This window comes from Pelobates fuscus, chromosome 3 (genome assembly GCF_036172605.1).
Source record: "Pelobates fuscus isolate aPelFus1 chromosome 3, aPelFus1.pri, whole genome shotgun sequence".
Classification (NCBI taxonomy): domain Eukaryota; kingdom Metazoa; phylum Chordata; class Amphibia; order Anura; family Pelobatidae; genus Pelobates; species Pelobates fuscus.
This window is the reverse complement of record NC_086319.1, coordinates 127930524-127946823: the sequence shown is the minus strand read 5'-3', so window position 1 is coordinate 127946823 and position 16300 is coordinate 127930524. Positions and strand designations below refer to the sequence as shown.

Here is a 16300-nt window from a genome sequence, read left to right as displayed (position 1 = left end):
TGCTGTATAATCTCGTGACCTTACCCCCCCCCCCTTCTTTTGTTTTCTGTTTGTTAATAGTGATAAACGATTGTTGTCGCCCCCCCTTTTTCTTTCTGTATCCCTTATTGTATTTGAAACTGAATAAAATACAAATTTGAAAAAAAATTAGCAAAATTGCCCGTCCGTAGCTGGATTATATTATTATCTATCGCTCGTTAAAATGTTGAAAATTAAAAAAAAATAAGTCTTGCAATTGCCTGACAATTCTCCACAATTCCCGGTTTAGTGAAAAAGACCCAAACTAACAAAAGTTAATTTGCGCGAACTTTCTTTACCTGTTAGATATTCCAGTACAGCAGCCATATATACTGGTGCTCCAACTCCAATTCTGTATTTGGGATGTCCTTTTTTAATATAACGTAGCATTCTGCCAACTGGAAAGATTACTCCAGCCTTCGCAGACCGTGAGGTCTTTGTTGTCTTCTTTTTACCTCCTCTGCTTGACATCCTGCTTAGTTTTGACCAGTAAATCTAAAACTATGAAAATAAAAATAACACATGATGTTACAATCTCTAGCAAAAAATAAAATATGAAGATATAATACATTAACACAGGGTTAGACAAATTTGCTTGAAATCTAGGAGCCAGTTTATGTTTTTTTAACAAAGCTTAATTTTCGATGACAAAAATAGAATTCTTAAAGGTTAACGTAATGTAAATTTAAGGTAGTGGTTCTGGTGTTTATGTCCTGTCCCTGCAGGACAGTCACTCAGACAGCCACTATAGGTGATTCCTAGTCTATTGCTGCACTGCATGGAGGCGATGAATGTTCCCCATAGAGATGCACTGATTCAATGCATCTCTATGAGGAGATGCTGATTAGCATTGACTTAGCTGAGATCATCAAGATTGATAATCTCAGCCATTGAGGCAGGGACAGCCACGGTGAGAACGGCGTGGTGTGGGTAAAAAGGTAAACACCTTTTCAATGTGATCGGAGGGCGGCTGGTCACCTTAACAGACACTAACTGAATGACACACAAACACTCACAGACTGATGAACAGATGCACACACTCACTGATTTGACAAATGCATACTCACTGACAGACACACTGTCAGATACACACACTCCCTTACAGACAGTCTCAGGCACACACATATATTCACTGACACACACTGATACTGACACTCACACACATTTTCTCACACACTCACAAACTATTATTTATGTATTTTTTATTTCAATGTAGGTCCACCCAGGCTCACTACTTTTGGTAGAGCTGGAGTGGATCTTATTCCGGGGAGAGAGCTCTTCTTGCTTCGCTCCCCACAGTGTGTTTAGTAATGCCGAGGCCGGAATGACGTCATATACCAGCTCCCAACATCACTGCAGGGCGCGCAAGGCAGAAGGACAACAGAAGACACACACTCACTGGCAAACAGACAGCCACCTGCCTCAGAGGGGAGCCCGAAGGTGGCAAGTGCTGAATCGGCTGACAAACACCCAGGTGCCAGGACAAAATTTCTAGTGGCCACGGTGACCTGGGATTTGTCAAGCCCTGCTTTAGTGAATAACCACCTGTCTCAGTTTCCATTCATCAAACTGATTAGAGCTCTAGCTATCTGCATAAATCCCTTTTGCACTATGCTTTTTTTTTTTCAATATCTGTTTTTATTGTTTTTTTCTCTTCGGCCGAAGAGTAAATTACGACAATAGGGTACAGAAAGGAAAAAGGGAGATTAATGAGAGGGATTAATTTCCACACGCAGGTGTTGGGGGGGAGGGGGAGGGGGGAGCATATACAAAAATTGTTATATCCACAAAATGGAAGTCACATACCATTGCATGAATGAGATAGTGAGCAGCTACAAGCAAGGATCACCGTGTACCATAGCTCTCATGCGTTAATATTGGCTTAACCTTTTTCAGTCACAGTCGTTGTCTCAATATAGTGTTGATCACATCTGCTATTGTACCCTACGTGATGTCTTTGCTCCACTCTAATATAGGCCTGAAACACTAGTAAGCCACAGTTATTTACGTCTTCCCTATTGGTATATAATATTTGGTTGTCGCTGTGGTTAAGCATGTATCGGGAGGTTGCGGGTATGTCTTGTTGTTGTCATGGTTAAGAGGTTAACCTCACCCCCTCGCCTGTCATCTGCCACAGTCGGTCGTGATCTGCCGGTATGATCCCCATGCGTGGACTCCGTCACTAACAGGTCGTCACCTGGGGTGGGGTAAACAGGGAGAACATAAAGGGAGAAAAATAAAGAGGGGGGGGAGGAAGGAGGGGGAAGTGGGGGTCATATTTGGTTCATCATATCGCCCCTTCGTCTTTCATTTGTAGGGTTTGCAGCCCTTGGGCTGTAGTCCAGTGCATTCTTGGTCGTTCGGTAATTGTATAAGTATGTAATTGTACATGTTTTGTGAGGTAGGCCGTCTCAACTCTCGCTTCCCACTACAGTTAAGAATCGTTTAAAATTATTAGTGAACGTCCAGAACGTCATGAGCGGTAGTCCCACTAGGTTTCTATGTGCTAGGGGCCCCCCTATCTGTTTGGCCAGCAGTCCCACTCTCGTACATATTTTTGTTCATTGCCCTGTACTCTGCTTGCTATTCGTTCATAGGAGCTAATCGTGTCCAGCCTTTGACATATGCTCTCCACTGTTGGTACTGTTTTACTCTTCCAGTGAAGCGCTATAGTAATTTTCGCCACTGTAAGAATATTGAGCACCACTGTACGGTTGCCGTGATGCATTATCTCTGGGACGATGTGTAGCAGGTACTACTTGGCGCCCCAAGGGACTTTGCATTGCGTTACGTCAGCTATCAGTGCCCCTATTTTTTCCCAATACTCTCCCAGGATTGGGCAGTCCCAGAATACATGTAACATCGTGCCCTTGCCTTCCTCACATCTCCAACACTTCTCAGAAGCATCCGCATAGATGCGCGACAGCCTGTGGGGCACCAAGTACCATCGCATCATTATTTTGCAATAAGCCTCCCAGAGCGACAGGCTCCTCGATGCGCGTTTAGTGTTGCGCATTGCCTCATGCCACTGAGCTAATGGGATCGTTACTCCTAATTCCTCCTCCCACTGAGACATGTAAGATAATTTATGAGTTGCCGGGCCTAGCAGATAGTTCCATAGCAGAGGGCTAGTGGTTTTGTACACTTAGATGACAAAAGTTGTTGTGGCAGTGTTACCCCCAGGGGATCTAAGTTCTGCTCCTCGTTCAGTTTCGTTAAAAGGGCGCATTTTACCCTCAGGTATAAGAATATGCCTCTCATCTGCAGTGAGTATTGCTGTTGGAGAGTGGGGAACGGTTTGATTTCTGGTCCTATACATAAGTCGCCCACCTTGATTATGCCTTTATCGACCCACTGCTTTAGAGACAGATCGGCCGACAGGGCCCCCAGTGCTTCCACTGGCGCTGACATGAGTAGTGGTACGGTCCCTATTGTACACTTGCCCCAGGATACCCAATATCTCAGTTGGAATTGCGTGCATTGTAGTTTGGGAATGGCTGTAGCCGGGGGATTTACGTTTGTCCACAGGGAGTGAGTCAAGTCGTATGGGCGTAAACAAGCGTTCTCTAATGCCAGCCACAGTGGCTGGGAGCAGGTGCTTGTTGGCTGTAATAACCGTATACTTTGGGCTAGTGTTATTGCCCTGTAATAACCTCTCACGTCCGGGAGACCCAGTCCTCCCTTGTCATATGGGAGACCCATGTTGCGTTGTGCCACCCTAGGTGGTTTACGTTTCCAAACATGTGCGTTTATCGTGGATTGAAACAGGGATACGAGTTTGTTCGGCAGGGCTATGGGGAGTGTACGGAATAGGTAGAGAATTAGGGGCAACACCATCATCTTCAAGGTGTTTATGCGCCCCAGCCAGGACACTTCCAGGTCCGTCCATTTCTCTAGCGTCTTTTTTATTTTATGCAGTGTCGGGTGGTGGTTCTCTTTCTGAATGGTCTGAAGGGACTTTGTCAAGTTTATCCCTAAGTAGGCCAACGAGTCACGTCGCCAATCAAAGCTAAAACGCCCCTTCAACTCGGCCACCTTGGTTCGTGGGAGGTTAATAGGTAATGCTTGGGTTTTGGCTGTGTTGTTTTTATAGTACGAGATTTGGCCATATTGCTCCAGAAGTTTCAGCAACTCTGGGATAGAAGCGACTGGTTTTGTGACGAAAAGCAGGATGTCGTCCGCAAAGAGTGCTAGTTTCTTGATGCCCCCTGGTGTGTGTAATCCCATGATTTGCGTATGTTGATTGATTTGTCTTCTAAGCGGTTCTAGACATATAATGAAGATGATCGGGGATAACTGGCACCCTTGCCGTGTGCCGTTGAGGATGTCGAATGAATTTGAAAGAAAGCCGGTGCTGAAGACTTTGGCCGAGGGCTGTTTATAGAGTGCTAAGATACTACGAATTAATTCGGGGGGGGAATTCATTGCCACTAGGGTCCTTTCCATATAACCCCAGTGTAGGCGATCAAACGCCTTTTCGGCGTCCAAATCAGCCCCTTTTGGGAGGAACGGTTGGCCCAATCAATGAGGTTCAGGAAATGTCTGGTGTTGTCCCCCACCTGCTTACCAGGCACAAAACCTGCTTGCTCCGCGGATATCAGCGTGGTTAGGAGAGGCTTGAGCCTCGTCGCCACTAATTTGGCATATAGCTTTACGTCCGCATTGAGGAGGGAGATGGGACGGAGGTTGGCGCATAGTGTGGGGGGTTTGTTGGGTTTGGGCAGAGTGACAATATATGCACCTAGCATGTCCCGTGGGATGTCACCTGAGTTTTTAATATAGTTAAAGAGTGTAGTGAGGTGGGGGGTGAGTTGTGTTGCTAACTTTAAATAGTAGTAGTTGGACAGGCCATCCGGGCCGGGTGCTTTATGTTTAGGGAGCGATCGGATCGCTGATGCGACCTCTTCAGTAAATGGTTGTGTGAGCGAGTCCGCTTGGTCTGGCGACAGTCGGGGTAGATTCGTTTGCATCAAGAACTGCTCTATTTCCTCCATAGTAGGTTGATGGGTCTGCTGATCGTTGCCTAGTTGGTAAAGTGTTTCATAGTATGTTGCGAGCTTGTTGACAATGTCTTGGGGATGATAAAGTTTGGCCCCTACCGTGGTAGTGGGGAAGGGTATTTTGGATTGTATGTGTTTCTGTTTTAGTTTATTAGCTAATCTTTTGCCCGCTCTGTTCCCTGTTATGTAGTAGGCTTGTTTGAGATAGCGCATGTGCCTCTCAGTCGTATGCAGTTGTACTGCGTCTAGTTTTGCTTTTAAAGTTACTAGACGTTTGTGGACCGGTATTGTAGGGTTCGTTTTATGTTGGGCTTCGAGCGTGGAGATATCCCGCTCTAGGTCCATCTGTTCCTGATTATGGGTTCTTATTGCCATGGAGCCAATTTGTACTAGGTGACCTCGCATTACCGCCTTGTGCGCTTCCCATTGAGTCGTCAGTGGAATCGAGCAGTGTGCGTGGTCTGAGAAATAGTGTTTTAAATGGGATTCTACGGCCTTGAGGTGTTGCGGGGCATCTCATTCAATCTCCGCGTGCCTCTTCCTCTAGCAGGTTGAAGTGTTTGCATTGTGATCATGATAGGTGCGTGGTCCGACCAGGTGATGGAGCCGACGCGCCCTGTGAGTGCATGCGATATAGTGCGTTTGTCAAATAGGCATAGGTCTATCCTGGAGTATGTCAGGTGGACTCGCTAGACCGTGGATTCAGGTTGAGCCATACGTCATAATAGTCATGAGAGTGTAGTAATTGTGATAGGTGGTTCCCCAGGGAAACCGACCTGCTTTCTGGCTGTTTGTAGTTCGTTCTGCATATGTCCATGTATGGGTCTGGCGTGCAGTTAAAATCATCACATATTATTGTGTGTCCCTGTTTATGCCGGTCAATTTTCCGGAGGGCCGTGGTTAAAAAGGATTTGTGGGTGTCGTTGGGGGCATACAGAGATGCCACCGTTATTTGGAGTCCATTGAGCGATCCCACTAATATTAATAACCTCCCATCCTTGCCCGTGTGTTGTTTGGTAAGGGAGAAGCCCCAGTCCCTGTGAAAGTATATGGATACCCCTTTAGATTTTGTATTGGCCATTCCATGATAATCTTGGGTGTAGTGTTTTATTAGGAATTTGGGTGGGCTACGGTTGCAAAAGTGAGTCTCCTGTAAGCATACTATCGCAGCTTTTGACTTTAAAATGTCGCTCGCTGTCATCATGCGTTTGTGGGGACTATTAAGACCTTTGACGTTCATCGAGAGAATCGTGAGAGAATCAGCCATTATCTGTTATTGGGTAAACGCGGAATAGGGGGGCACGGTGACTCATAATTACAGTATGTGTGTCGTCATTTGTGAACCATGGGGTTTGGGGGTTAGTACGAGGACATAAAGGGGAAAGAAAGTATATACATAAATTTAACGCCTCACTAGGGGCGGAGCTTTCCAACTAACCTGCACGGACGCCATCTTCCTCAGCTCCCGGTCCGCCGCCCGCAATCTGGCGAATATCTCCCGACAGGGGGACCATCTGCCCCAACAAACCGCACACCCGGACCCACAGTGAAGGGACGAACAGGCCGATGCCCTTCTTTCATGCCCCGAAGCATCCTCGGCAGCGGCGCAAAACCGCGGCCTACCACGCGGCACCAATCCTCAATCTAGAGGCCCTATTCGGCAGACAAGGGGATAGCCGTGACCACCAGGCATACCCTCCGCCGGATCCACTAAGCATGGGCCGCCGCACACCAAAGCCTACAACCACCCAAGGTAGGGATATTGGGGAAATGCTGACCAAACCGGGGCTGGCCCCAGTACAACAACCAGACCCCCCTCCTAATATGGCCCCCGCCCCAGAAACAGAGGGAAGGGGGACCCCTAACACACAGAACCCTCAGGAAGATCCAGCCATAGCCCCTACCTCACTAGAGGACTCCCCACCACTCCCCCACCACTAAAGGGGACTTAAAGGTGCTTTTGGCGGACATCCAAAAACTTTTGGCCGCTGACGTTGCCCTGATTAAAAGGGACATGCAACAGATCACAGACAGAGTCACTAATACTGAATTGGACGTGACACAAGTCCACAGCACCATAACCACATTGCAAGACTCAGTCCAGCAGCTGCAAACAGAACAACATGTCCTAGCAGCACAATTAATGTCCCTGGAAGACAAACAGCGGCGCACGCACATTAAAATCCGCGGCATACCTAACACCATCACCACTGAAGAATTGCCGAACTACATGCGGCGCCTCCTGTCAGCGATCCTGACGCACACAGTGGCAAAAAGAATTACACTTGATGGTATATACCGTGTAACCAGCTCAGCCCGCATCTCACCTAACACCTCCAGAGACGTTATCTTGAGATGCGCCACTACACATGATAAAATCCTAATAATGACTGCCGTGAAAGGCAAAACGCCACTAGAATTTGAGAACACCCAACTCTTGTTTTTCCAAGACTTAACTAGGGCCACTCTAATCAGACGCACATCTTTTGGTCCAGTGACTGCCGCCCTGCGCAAAGCCAACATACCGTACAGATGGGGTAACACCGGCTCCTTACTTGTCCATCACGCAGCGACCACCCACAATCTCACCTCTCCGATGGGGGCACCGGCATTCTTGTCAGCACTGGGACTTCACCTGGAACAACCACACACTGCAGAAGATGCCCAAATCACCACATGGGAAACACCAGCCAGCACCTCAACCGACCAAGCGACGAAAAACCAACGACCTCGGAACACCTGAGCCTGATGAACCGGCCTTGTCGCAACCACGACACTCCTGCTCATAACAGCCAGGCTGGCAACCTGAACTCTTACACAACCATAGAAGGCCTATAGCCTTATGTTACTTATTTTATTATTTAACTACTTTGTTGTTGTTATTTCATGCATTTAGTAACGATACTCAGCTGTGATCCCCTTACATGCCTTACGGGCATATCATCCCGCAGGCACCCCTTCCTCCACATGTGATGTGCATGCTCATATTGATACTTTTTATTTCCCTGTTGCTACATGTCTAATCCTGCTCGTAAACTCTACCACTAAACACATGAGGCACCCATGCACCCAACGATAACAAACAGACCTACGCAATAGACAAATTGATGGCGCCCACCTTAGACACATCCCTCCGTCCCCCCGCCATCCCCACGGTAAGGGGAAACAGATAAGATGCCGCAGGTAGTACCCTGCAACATGGAGCCTCACCCACACCTGAGGAAACACAAACCAAAACGGGGGCCCATGGACAGGTACCCACTGACATCTGTCGCCACAAGCCTAACCCAAACCTGTAACAAACATATATTTGCTCTTAGTCTACCAACTAACGCTACACTTTGCACCAACGAGCATTCACAGACACCCAAACCTGGAGTATCCCAGGGAACCAACACATAACCCACCACACCTGTCAGAAATAGCACAACCCTGGGCGTGTTACCTAACCTGTCTAAATTTTAAAAACAAAAAGTGCTTAGTTTTCACCTGTGTATTAATCACACAAAAATGTACAATATTCTCACATGCTATGACACCGTATCTAGATGTATACTCAATAATGTTTGTCACAGTTGTCGTAACATGACAAGCTTGTATGTTGCTAAGCTATGCACAACGAAAATAAAGAATTTAAAAAAATAAATAAAAATTTAACGCCTCACTAGGCATTCTACGCGACTGATGCGAGGGTCGGCTATCCCGGTCGCCCTTCGCCATCCGTCTTGGGAGAGATTAGGCCGGCATCGGAGCGGTGGAAAGACCCTCTCCTCTCTCATGTGCACCATCTTTGTGGTCAGCACCTACGTTGCCACTTGTCATGGGGTTGCCTCCTTGTCGGCAGAATCTTACCTGCCTAGCGTCGACATTTACCTCGCTCATGCTCCATTCCCTAACCCTGGGGACATTTCTCGTCACCTTAGTCCTGTCAAGGTAGCCACCATGCCTGTTCCGTCTGTGCCCCTGTCCCCTGCTTACCAACCCAGCCTCAAGCTTTGCCTACCCGCCCTCCTCCCCAGTCCCTCTCTGCAACTGTCCCTTCATTGAGGGCATTCGTCTGCTCTGTAGGGGATAGGATACCTTGCTCGACCATTAAGGAATGGCGGCGGTGCCGTATTGGCTAATCAAGGGGGAGGGGGAGGCGCTCAAATGTGCCCATAGTTGTATAAAGGGTATTAGTGACTGGTCAATTTGTGCGTAAGCTTGCTATCGGCGAGCAGGGGCAATCAAGGGACATTACATCAAGGACAGTGTCAGTTCCCCAGACATTTATCATTTCAACCAGTAGTGATTGCACGTCAGTCTTAACTCGCGTGCGTACCATCCCCAAACTCGGGGGGGGGGGGGGGGGTTAACTTGGTAGACCTATGCTATCACCATATAACATCTAGCGCTGTACAAACATCATAAACACATCAACAATTATAGTGATTGGGAACTTGAAACTTCCAATTAAACATATCATTGTCACACTGATATTTTGGATTCAGGAAAGAACCCAGCAGGGCCCTCGCCTGTTCACTATAGCATTTCAATTTTGTAAAGGATATATGTGGTACACGAAGCCCATCAGTCCGAGGCTCGGACCATCAGTTCTTCCTGGTTTTATTTGGTGAGCCCACCATCTGCCAGTCCTCTTGCAGCCTTCTCGGTTGCTTGTCGGCCCGCTCTGCAGGTTCCTTGTACGGGAAGAGGCCCCATTCTGCAAGGAGTCGCATGCCCACCTCAGGTTCTTCCACTGTGTAGTTTTTACCATCTTTCCACACGATAATCTTTGTGGGGTATCCCTCTGGCGGGCCATGGTGGTAGCAGATAAGTCCGCATATAGTTGGATTGCTTCATAAGGGACCGGCAATTTCGACAGTTTTCGAGCCGCGGACAGCTGCGTTTTTTTCGTGCTAAAGTAGTGGAACTGCACCATCGTGTCTCTCGGGGTGTCTTGGGCGAGTCTCGGTGGTCGCGGAAGTCGGTGTGCTCTGTCCATGATCCATTCCGAGTCTGCAACGTTTGGTGAGAGTGTTTTGCAGATGTCAAACAGGTATGTCACTAGTGCGTCCCTCGAGACCGACTCTGGGATCCCCCTGAAGCGGACATTGTTCCTCCTGGATCTGTCCTCTATGTCAGCCATCTTCCGCTTAAGCTGCTGGTGTTCCATCGTTAGTTGGTGTACAGTCTCTGCCAAGCCGTTTTGCTCTGAGCATATTTCATCAGTGCGTGCCTCAAGACGGTTAGCGCGCTCACCGATGTCATTTATATATTTTCTCAACTCGCTGGTGACCTTTTTGAAGTCATATTGGAGCGATACTCTAAATTCCTGAAGCATAGCATACAGCCTCCTTTCAGTCACAGGTGCATCAGTGTAGTGAAACAGGGTAGAATATACCTAGACATATAAAAATAAAAGAAAAAATACGCTCATAGGGGATTAACGTAAAAACACAGGTACCCCTTATGTTTATGTCACACTCACAAGATATATGTGGTTTTCAGGCACATCAATTAGATGAATTTTCTTGAATCCCTCAGGGTCCGAATAGTAGTTTGGACATGTAAAAAATAAAAATTGACATAGTATAGCGTTGTTATGAAATAAAATAACAGCTTTAATGGTTGCACTTACAGTGTAACAATTGTAAAAAGGCCCATCAGAACAGATCTGTTTCTCCCATCGAAATGGAGCCAAACGTCCTTGTTGAAATTTCAGGCAGGCATAACAAATACACAATGATAAAATAATAAAAATAGCAAATAGCAATCACTGTCAGTCTCTACGCGTTTCGTCCGGATCACCAGACTTCCTCAGGAGTAGTGGAGTGCTTCAATCCTTCTGGGGATTCCCTTTTAAATCTTCCCGCCGGCATCAAATTTCTCGATTTCAAACAGCTGATTCTTAATGCGTTCATACACTCCATATATGGAGTTCCGGCTCACGTTCGTGGAACGCACGTGCGTTCCACGGACCCGGAAATACCCGCGTCGCCTTGGGCTGAGCGGATGTGTGTCACTGGAACGCACATGCGTTCCACTTCGTCCAGTCGTCGGCAGCATTGGAAAAAACCCATACGAAGGAGCAGGATAAAATAAAATGAAATAAAATAAGATCGTATTAAATTCATTTATACAAACATATAAAATATCTAATATGCAATAAGATATAAAGTATGAAAGCAAAAATAAAATAAAGATAGAGTCAGAGTTATTAATCACCATCGAACTTATAGGTCTAACAGGACCTTCCTATCTTTCTAGCAACACACTACTATGTATTATAAAGACACAAGTACAAACATGTTTATCTGTGTACCAGAAGTAATACCACATTACTAATATTATACAGTACAGCTTTATCTATATGTATATGAATGAAATTTCATAGAAGACAGAGGGTGAGCCGGAAAGGAGGGATGTGTGGATAATAAAGGGGAGGATTCTGGAGCCATCCGGCCAAAAATAAAATAAAAATAAAAATGGTAAAAAATAAAATAAAATAAAAAATACAAATTATAAATACATTTATAAGAAACAAATTAAATCAAAATCCACATTGAGTCCTAGTGGATGTAAAGTTTTAAGCCTATGGATCCAGAATCCCTCCCTCTGTCTGAGTTTGGTGATGATATCCCCTCCCCTTGCATCCAAATTCACCTGTTCAATAACAATCCAAGACAAGTTAGAAATTCTGAAGCTTGGGCACTTATTACAGTGTGTGGGAACTGAGTGGTTCTGGACCCCCTTCCTTATGTTGTTCAAATGCTCTAGAAAGCGTACTTTCGCTTTCCGCCCTGTTCTTCCCACATACTGTGCCCCACAGCCACACATACACTACATTAGTGGATAGGCATGTTACATTTCCCTTAACTTTAAATTCTTCTCCCGTAATTGTGCTTTTAAAGGTATGGGTAAGGCCTGGTCTATATTTGCAGGCTTTACATTGCCCACATGTATAAAAGCCTGTTCTACAGCTTTTACCTCCAATTGTATTTATAGGTTTAAAGAAACTCGGTGTAAGGTGTGTTGAGAGGTTTCTCCCTTTTCTGTATATAACTTTAGGAATGTCTGGCAATTTACGTCCCAGAAATTCATCGAGTTGGAGAATTGACCAATGCTTTTTAAAGATCTTGTTGATATGAAAAGCTTTTGAGTTAAACTGTGTATTGAATGAAAACTCGAAAGGATTTCTCATATTAGTTGATGGTTTAGCTCTATTTACCAAAAGGTCCCCCCTGTTAGTGTTCCTAATTTTCTTTGCCTCCATCTGTAGTTGGTCTTTTTTGTAACCTTTCTCTACGAATTTCTTAATCAAAAGATCTGCTTGTTCTGTGTATAACTTCTCATCAGTACAGTTCCTCCTCAGCCTCGTGAATTGGCTTTTAGGGACCCCTGAGAGCCATATAGGGTGATGTCCACTATCAGATTGCAGTAGTTTTGATGGAAATCATAGTGGATTATGAAAAGGAAAATTTAAATAATGTTATAGAGGAATTGGGTAATTTGGAAAAAAACAATCCCTTTGATAAAAAAAGTCCAGAATTCATAGAAAAATAAAAAAAATTATTTGATAGAGTCCAAAAAATGGATGAGAAAATTGCGGAGACTAAAAACAATAAATATAGAAGGGACAAAAAAGATAAAGAAATCCAACTTTTTTCCATAAAAAACAAAAAAGACAGACGCAGTGTTCAAAATTTTCACTTTAATTATAATAAAAGCAAGCAAGCCAAACCTATAAGATATGACACTCACTTGCCAAAAAGAAAAATGGATGAGGGTTACGAGGGGACGAAGTGGAACGCATGTGCGTTCCAGTGACACACATCCGCTCAGCCCAAGGCGACGCGGGTATTTCCGGGTCCGTGGAACGCACGTGCGTTCCACGAACGTGAGCCGGAACTCCATATATGGAGTGTATGAACGCATTAAGAATCAGCTGTTTGAAATCGAGAAATTTGATGCCGGCGGGAAGATTTAAAAGGGAATCCCCAGAAGGATTGAAGCACTCCACTACTCCTGAGGAAGTCTGGTGATCCGGACGAAACGCGTAGAGACTGACAGTGATTGCTATTTGCTATTTTTATTATTTTATCATTGTGTATTTGTTATGCCTGCCTGAAATTTCAACAAGGACGTTTGGCTCCATTTCGATGGGAGAAACAGATCTGTTCTGATGGGCCTTTTTACAATTGTTACACTGTAAGTGCAACCATTAAAGCTGTTATTTTATTTCATAACAACGCTATACTATGTCAATTTTTATTTTTTACATGTCCAAACTACTATTCGGACCCTGAGGGATTCAAGAAAATTCATCTAATTGATGTGCCTGAAAACCACATATATCTTGTGAGTGTGTATAAACATAAGGGGTACCTGTGTTTTTACGTTATTCCCCTATGAGCGTATTTTTTCTTTTATTTTTATATGTCTAGGTATATTCTACCCTGTTTCTATAATTGTGAGGATTAAGAGGAATCCTCTTGTCTTACCTGACTAGAAAAGGAAGTAACTATCCTTTTTATTTATTAATCTTTTCACTGCACCTGGGTGGTCTGAATTTGTATTTGTGCATCAGTGTAGTGGCCTGTGTCACATTCTTTTTCCTCCTGCTGCTCGGTACCTTGCGAGGTCTGAGGTCCGTCCTCGCCCTCTTGGGTAGGCCGCGGTTTATCCTTTTTAGCAGTGCGGACCGGGTCCGTGAGTTTTGTCTGTTTCGCCGGTGCCATCTTGCGCAGTAAGGCAGGTACTGTGCTCGGAAGCGTTTAGACGGTGTTTCGCTTCGATATTTCAGGCTTTTTAGGGTCTTTTGCGCCTGAGCTCCTACTCCATGCGGCCGTCCACCTCGGTAGTTGGCCATGCCTCCCCCTTTTGCACTATACTTAAAGGGACATGCATCACTTGTCAATAATTATTTTAAACCGGGAAACAAACACTTTTAAACAAGTATACAAACTGAAAGAATGAAAGAATGTAATAAACCTTTATAAACATACTATAAACCTAGTCAGCCTGTGTTATGGAGCATGCCTCTCAGGTAAGGGTGGTTCTTCAACCCCCACCCCCTTACTTAAAAAACACTATAAGGTCAAGAATACAAATGTGTATCCTTGATAATGTTAAAATCACCATTTACATGGCTTTCCCCTTGCCCCCCTTAAAAGCTAATACAACTCACCTTTAAGCCAGCGTAGTGCAAGGCCCAGCCCCGGATCTGCCTCCTTGCTGGCATAATAAGAATTGTCAATCTCAGTCAAGATAGGCTGAGCTTGACAATTCTGATGATCTCAGCTAAGGAGGCAGAGCAAAACGCTGCAATGGACAATCAGCATCTCCTCATAGAGATGCACTGAATAAATGCATTTCTATGGGGAAAGTTCATCGCCCTAATGCAGAGCATAAAGTCGCTGAATGTCAGTGCTGCACAACCCAGAAAGCACCTCTAGTGTAGGTCTGAGTGAATGCTACTGGAGGTGTCCTTAGGCAGCAATGTAAACAATGCATTTTTACATTGAAATACCTGCAACTGAGCCTGCTCTGCATTATCACACTAATCAGATTCCCTCTCTTCCCCCATGTCAGTATGTTGCAAAGTGAAGCGATTTTCTAACTGTACATATGTAAATCTGTCAGGCATGCCCAACGCACTTTCCTAGCATTCCTAGGGACTGGAGACTGAATTAGTTATATCAGTATGCCCACTGGAGCCGATGTTGCCTGCAGAGTCGGTCAATTGTCTTATTCAAAGCTGAATGAGACAGTTGTCTCAAAGTGATACATGTCCCTTTAATCTCCACTCTGTGACAAAAGAAAGGTCGGAAATTCCTCCCAAAAACTGTACAGAATTTGATATGGCATGTGTACGCACACACAGTGCAGTTGTAGAAGTCATCGTAGAAAGTAAGACAGGTGCAGAGAACTCTCAGCACTGTAACCTTTGCAATCCTGCAACACTAATAGTAGTTTGACTGACTCTTTAAATCCTCACTTGTAAAATGTGAAATATACTATATAAAGTAAAATTCGAATTTAGTAATTCTAGTCAAATCCTAGATAGATCTCAAGTGTTCAAGATAAAAACTAGGTTACGCTTTGTGCACCTGTTGCTATAAAATGAGAGGCAAGCACAAACCCCAGTTGCTAAGCCACACAAATACAAACCTAAAAGTGTGCATTGCAGCCTTAAAACCATTGAGTGCTTCAAAACAGCTTATTATGTCAGTCTGGAAATGTGATGACAAACTTGTTATTCAATACTAAAATTTTTTTATATATATATATATATATATATATATATATATATATATATATATATATATATATATATATATATATACGTATATATATATATATATATATACATATATATATATATCAAATACAATATATGTATATACATAAATAAAATGTAAAAGGTAAAATGCTGCAGTAAAAGAAAATATATAACATAATTACACAAAAAAAGTAAATTTTGTGAAATGTACATAGGTTTTCAATATGGCATACGGGACCCCCTTATGAATATATATATATATATATATATATATATATATATATATATATATATATATATATATATATATATAGACACAAATTTGAATACACTCACAACATATGAAGAACAATACTGTACATTATATCTGTTTATTTTGTGTGTGTGTGTGTGTGTGTGTGTGTGTGTGTATATATATATATATATATATATATATATATATATATATATATATATATATATATATATATATCTTAGACAAACAGAAGTGGAATATATTGTAATATGCTGCCCTATATATTTGGTTTTATTTTTAAAAGGTTCAGTGCAAAAGCAACTTCCTAACAATGATTCCAGGAATAGAGAATGCTTGCTAGTTACTTACATTACAGCTCGCAGCAATATGTCTACTGTCTCTTCCTCAATCCCTGTGTGAACTGGAAAGACTAGGCTGTGTCAGTGAAATCCCACAATCCAACGCGGGGAGAAGCGTCACGTCCCATCTCATACTGTACACTTAGAATGTCAGCTGAGATAGAGCAATAGAAATGTTTCATTACAGGAGTTCGGCTGTACCTTGGTGCTGCGCTATAGTAAATGTAAGGCACACGCCTATTGGACGTTCGTCTATTTTTTTTTTTTTTTTACAGTGGCAGACTCTCAACATTCTATTTCTATTGGATAGAGATAGGTTGCTATCTTGCTTACCTTTATTGCCTGGCAGAATGTGGGCTTGATTGTTTTACAGTACAAACAGAATAAAGCAATCTCCAGAAAGAGGGGAATTCTATATAAACAG

At 43.9% G+C, this 16300-nt stretch overlaps 1 protein-coding gene across 2 annotated transcripts in view; it reads right to left on the bottom strand.

Annotated features, from left to right (window-relative positions):
* The window catches only part of LOC134602514 (core histone macro-H2A.1), an 80140-nt gene extending 64144 nt beyond the window's left edge, over nt 1-15996 (bottom strand). Inside the window, exons 1-2 of one of the 2 annotated variants that reach the window (XM_063447459.1) lie at nt 15887-15996; nt 318-519 (exon numbers count right to left, since the gene is read on the bottom strand). In XM_063447459.1, the coding sequence (XP_063303529.1) occupies nt 318-489 (172 nt within the window). In that variant the 5' untranslated portion in view covers nt 490-519; nt 15887-15996. The remainder of the gene's footprint in view (nt 1-317; nt 520-15886) is intronic. The other variant, XM_063447460.1, reaches the window with a different exon arrangement.
* Nucleotides 15997-16300: the final 304 nt, after the last annotated feature.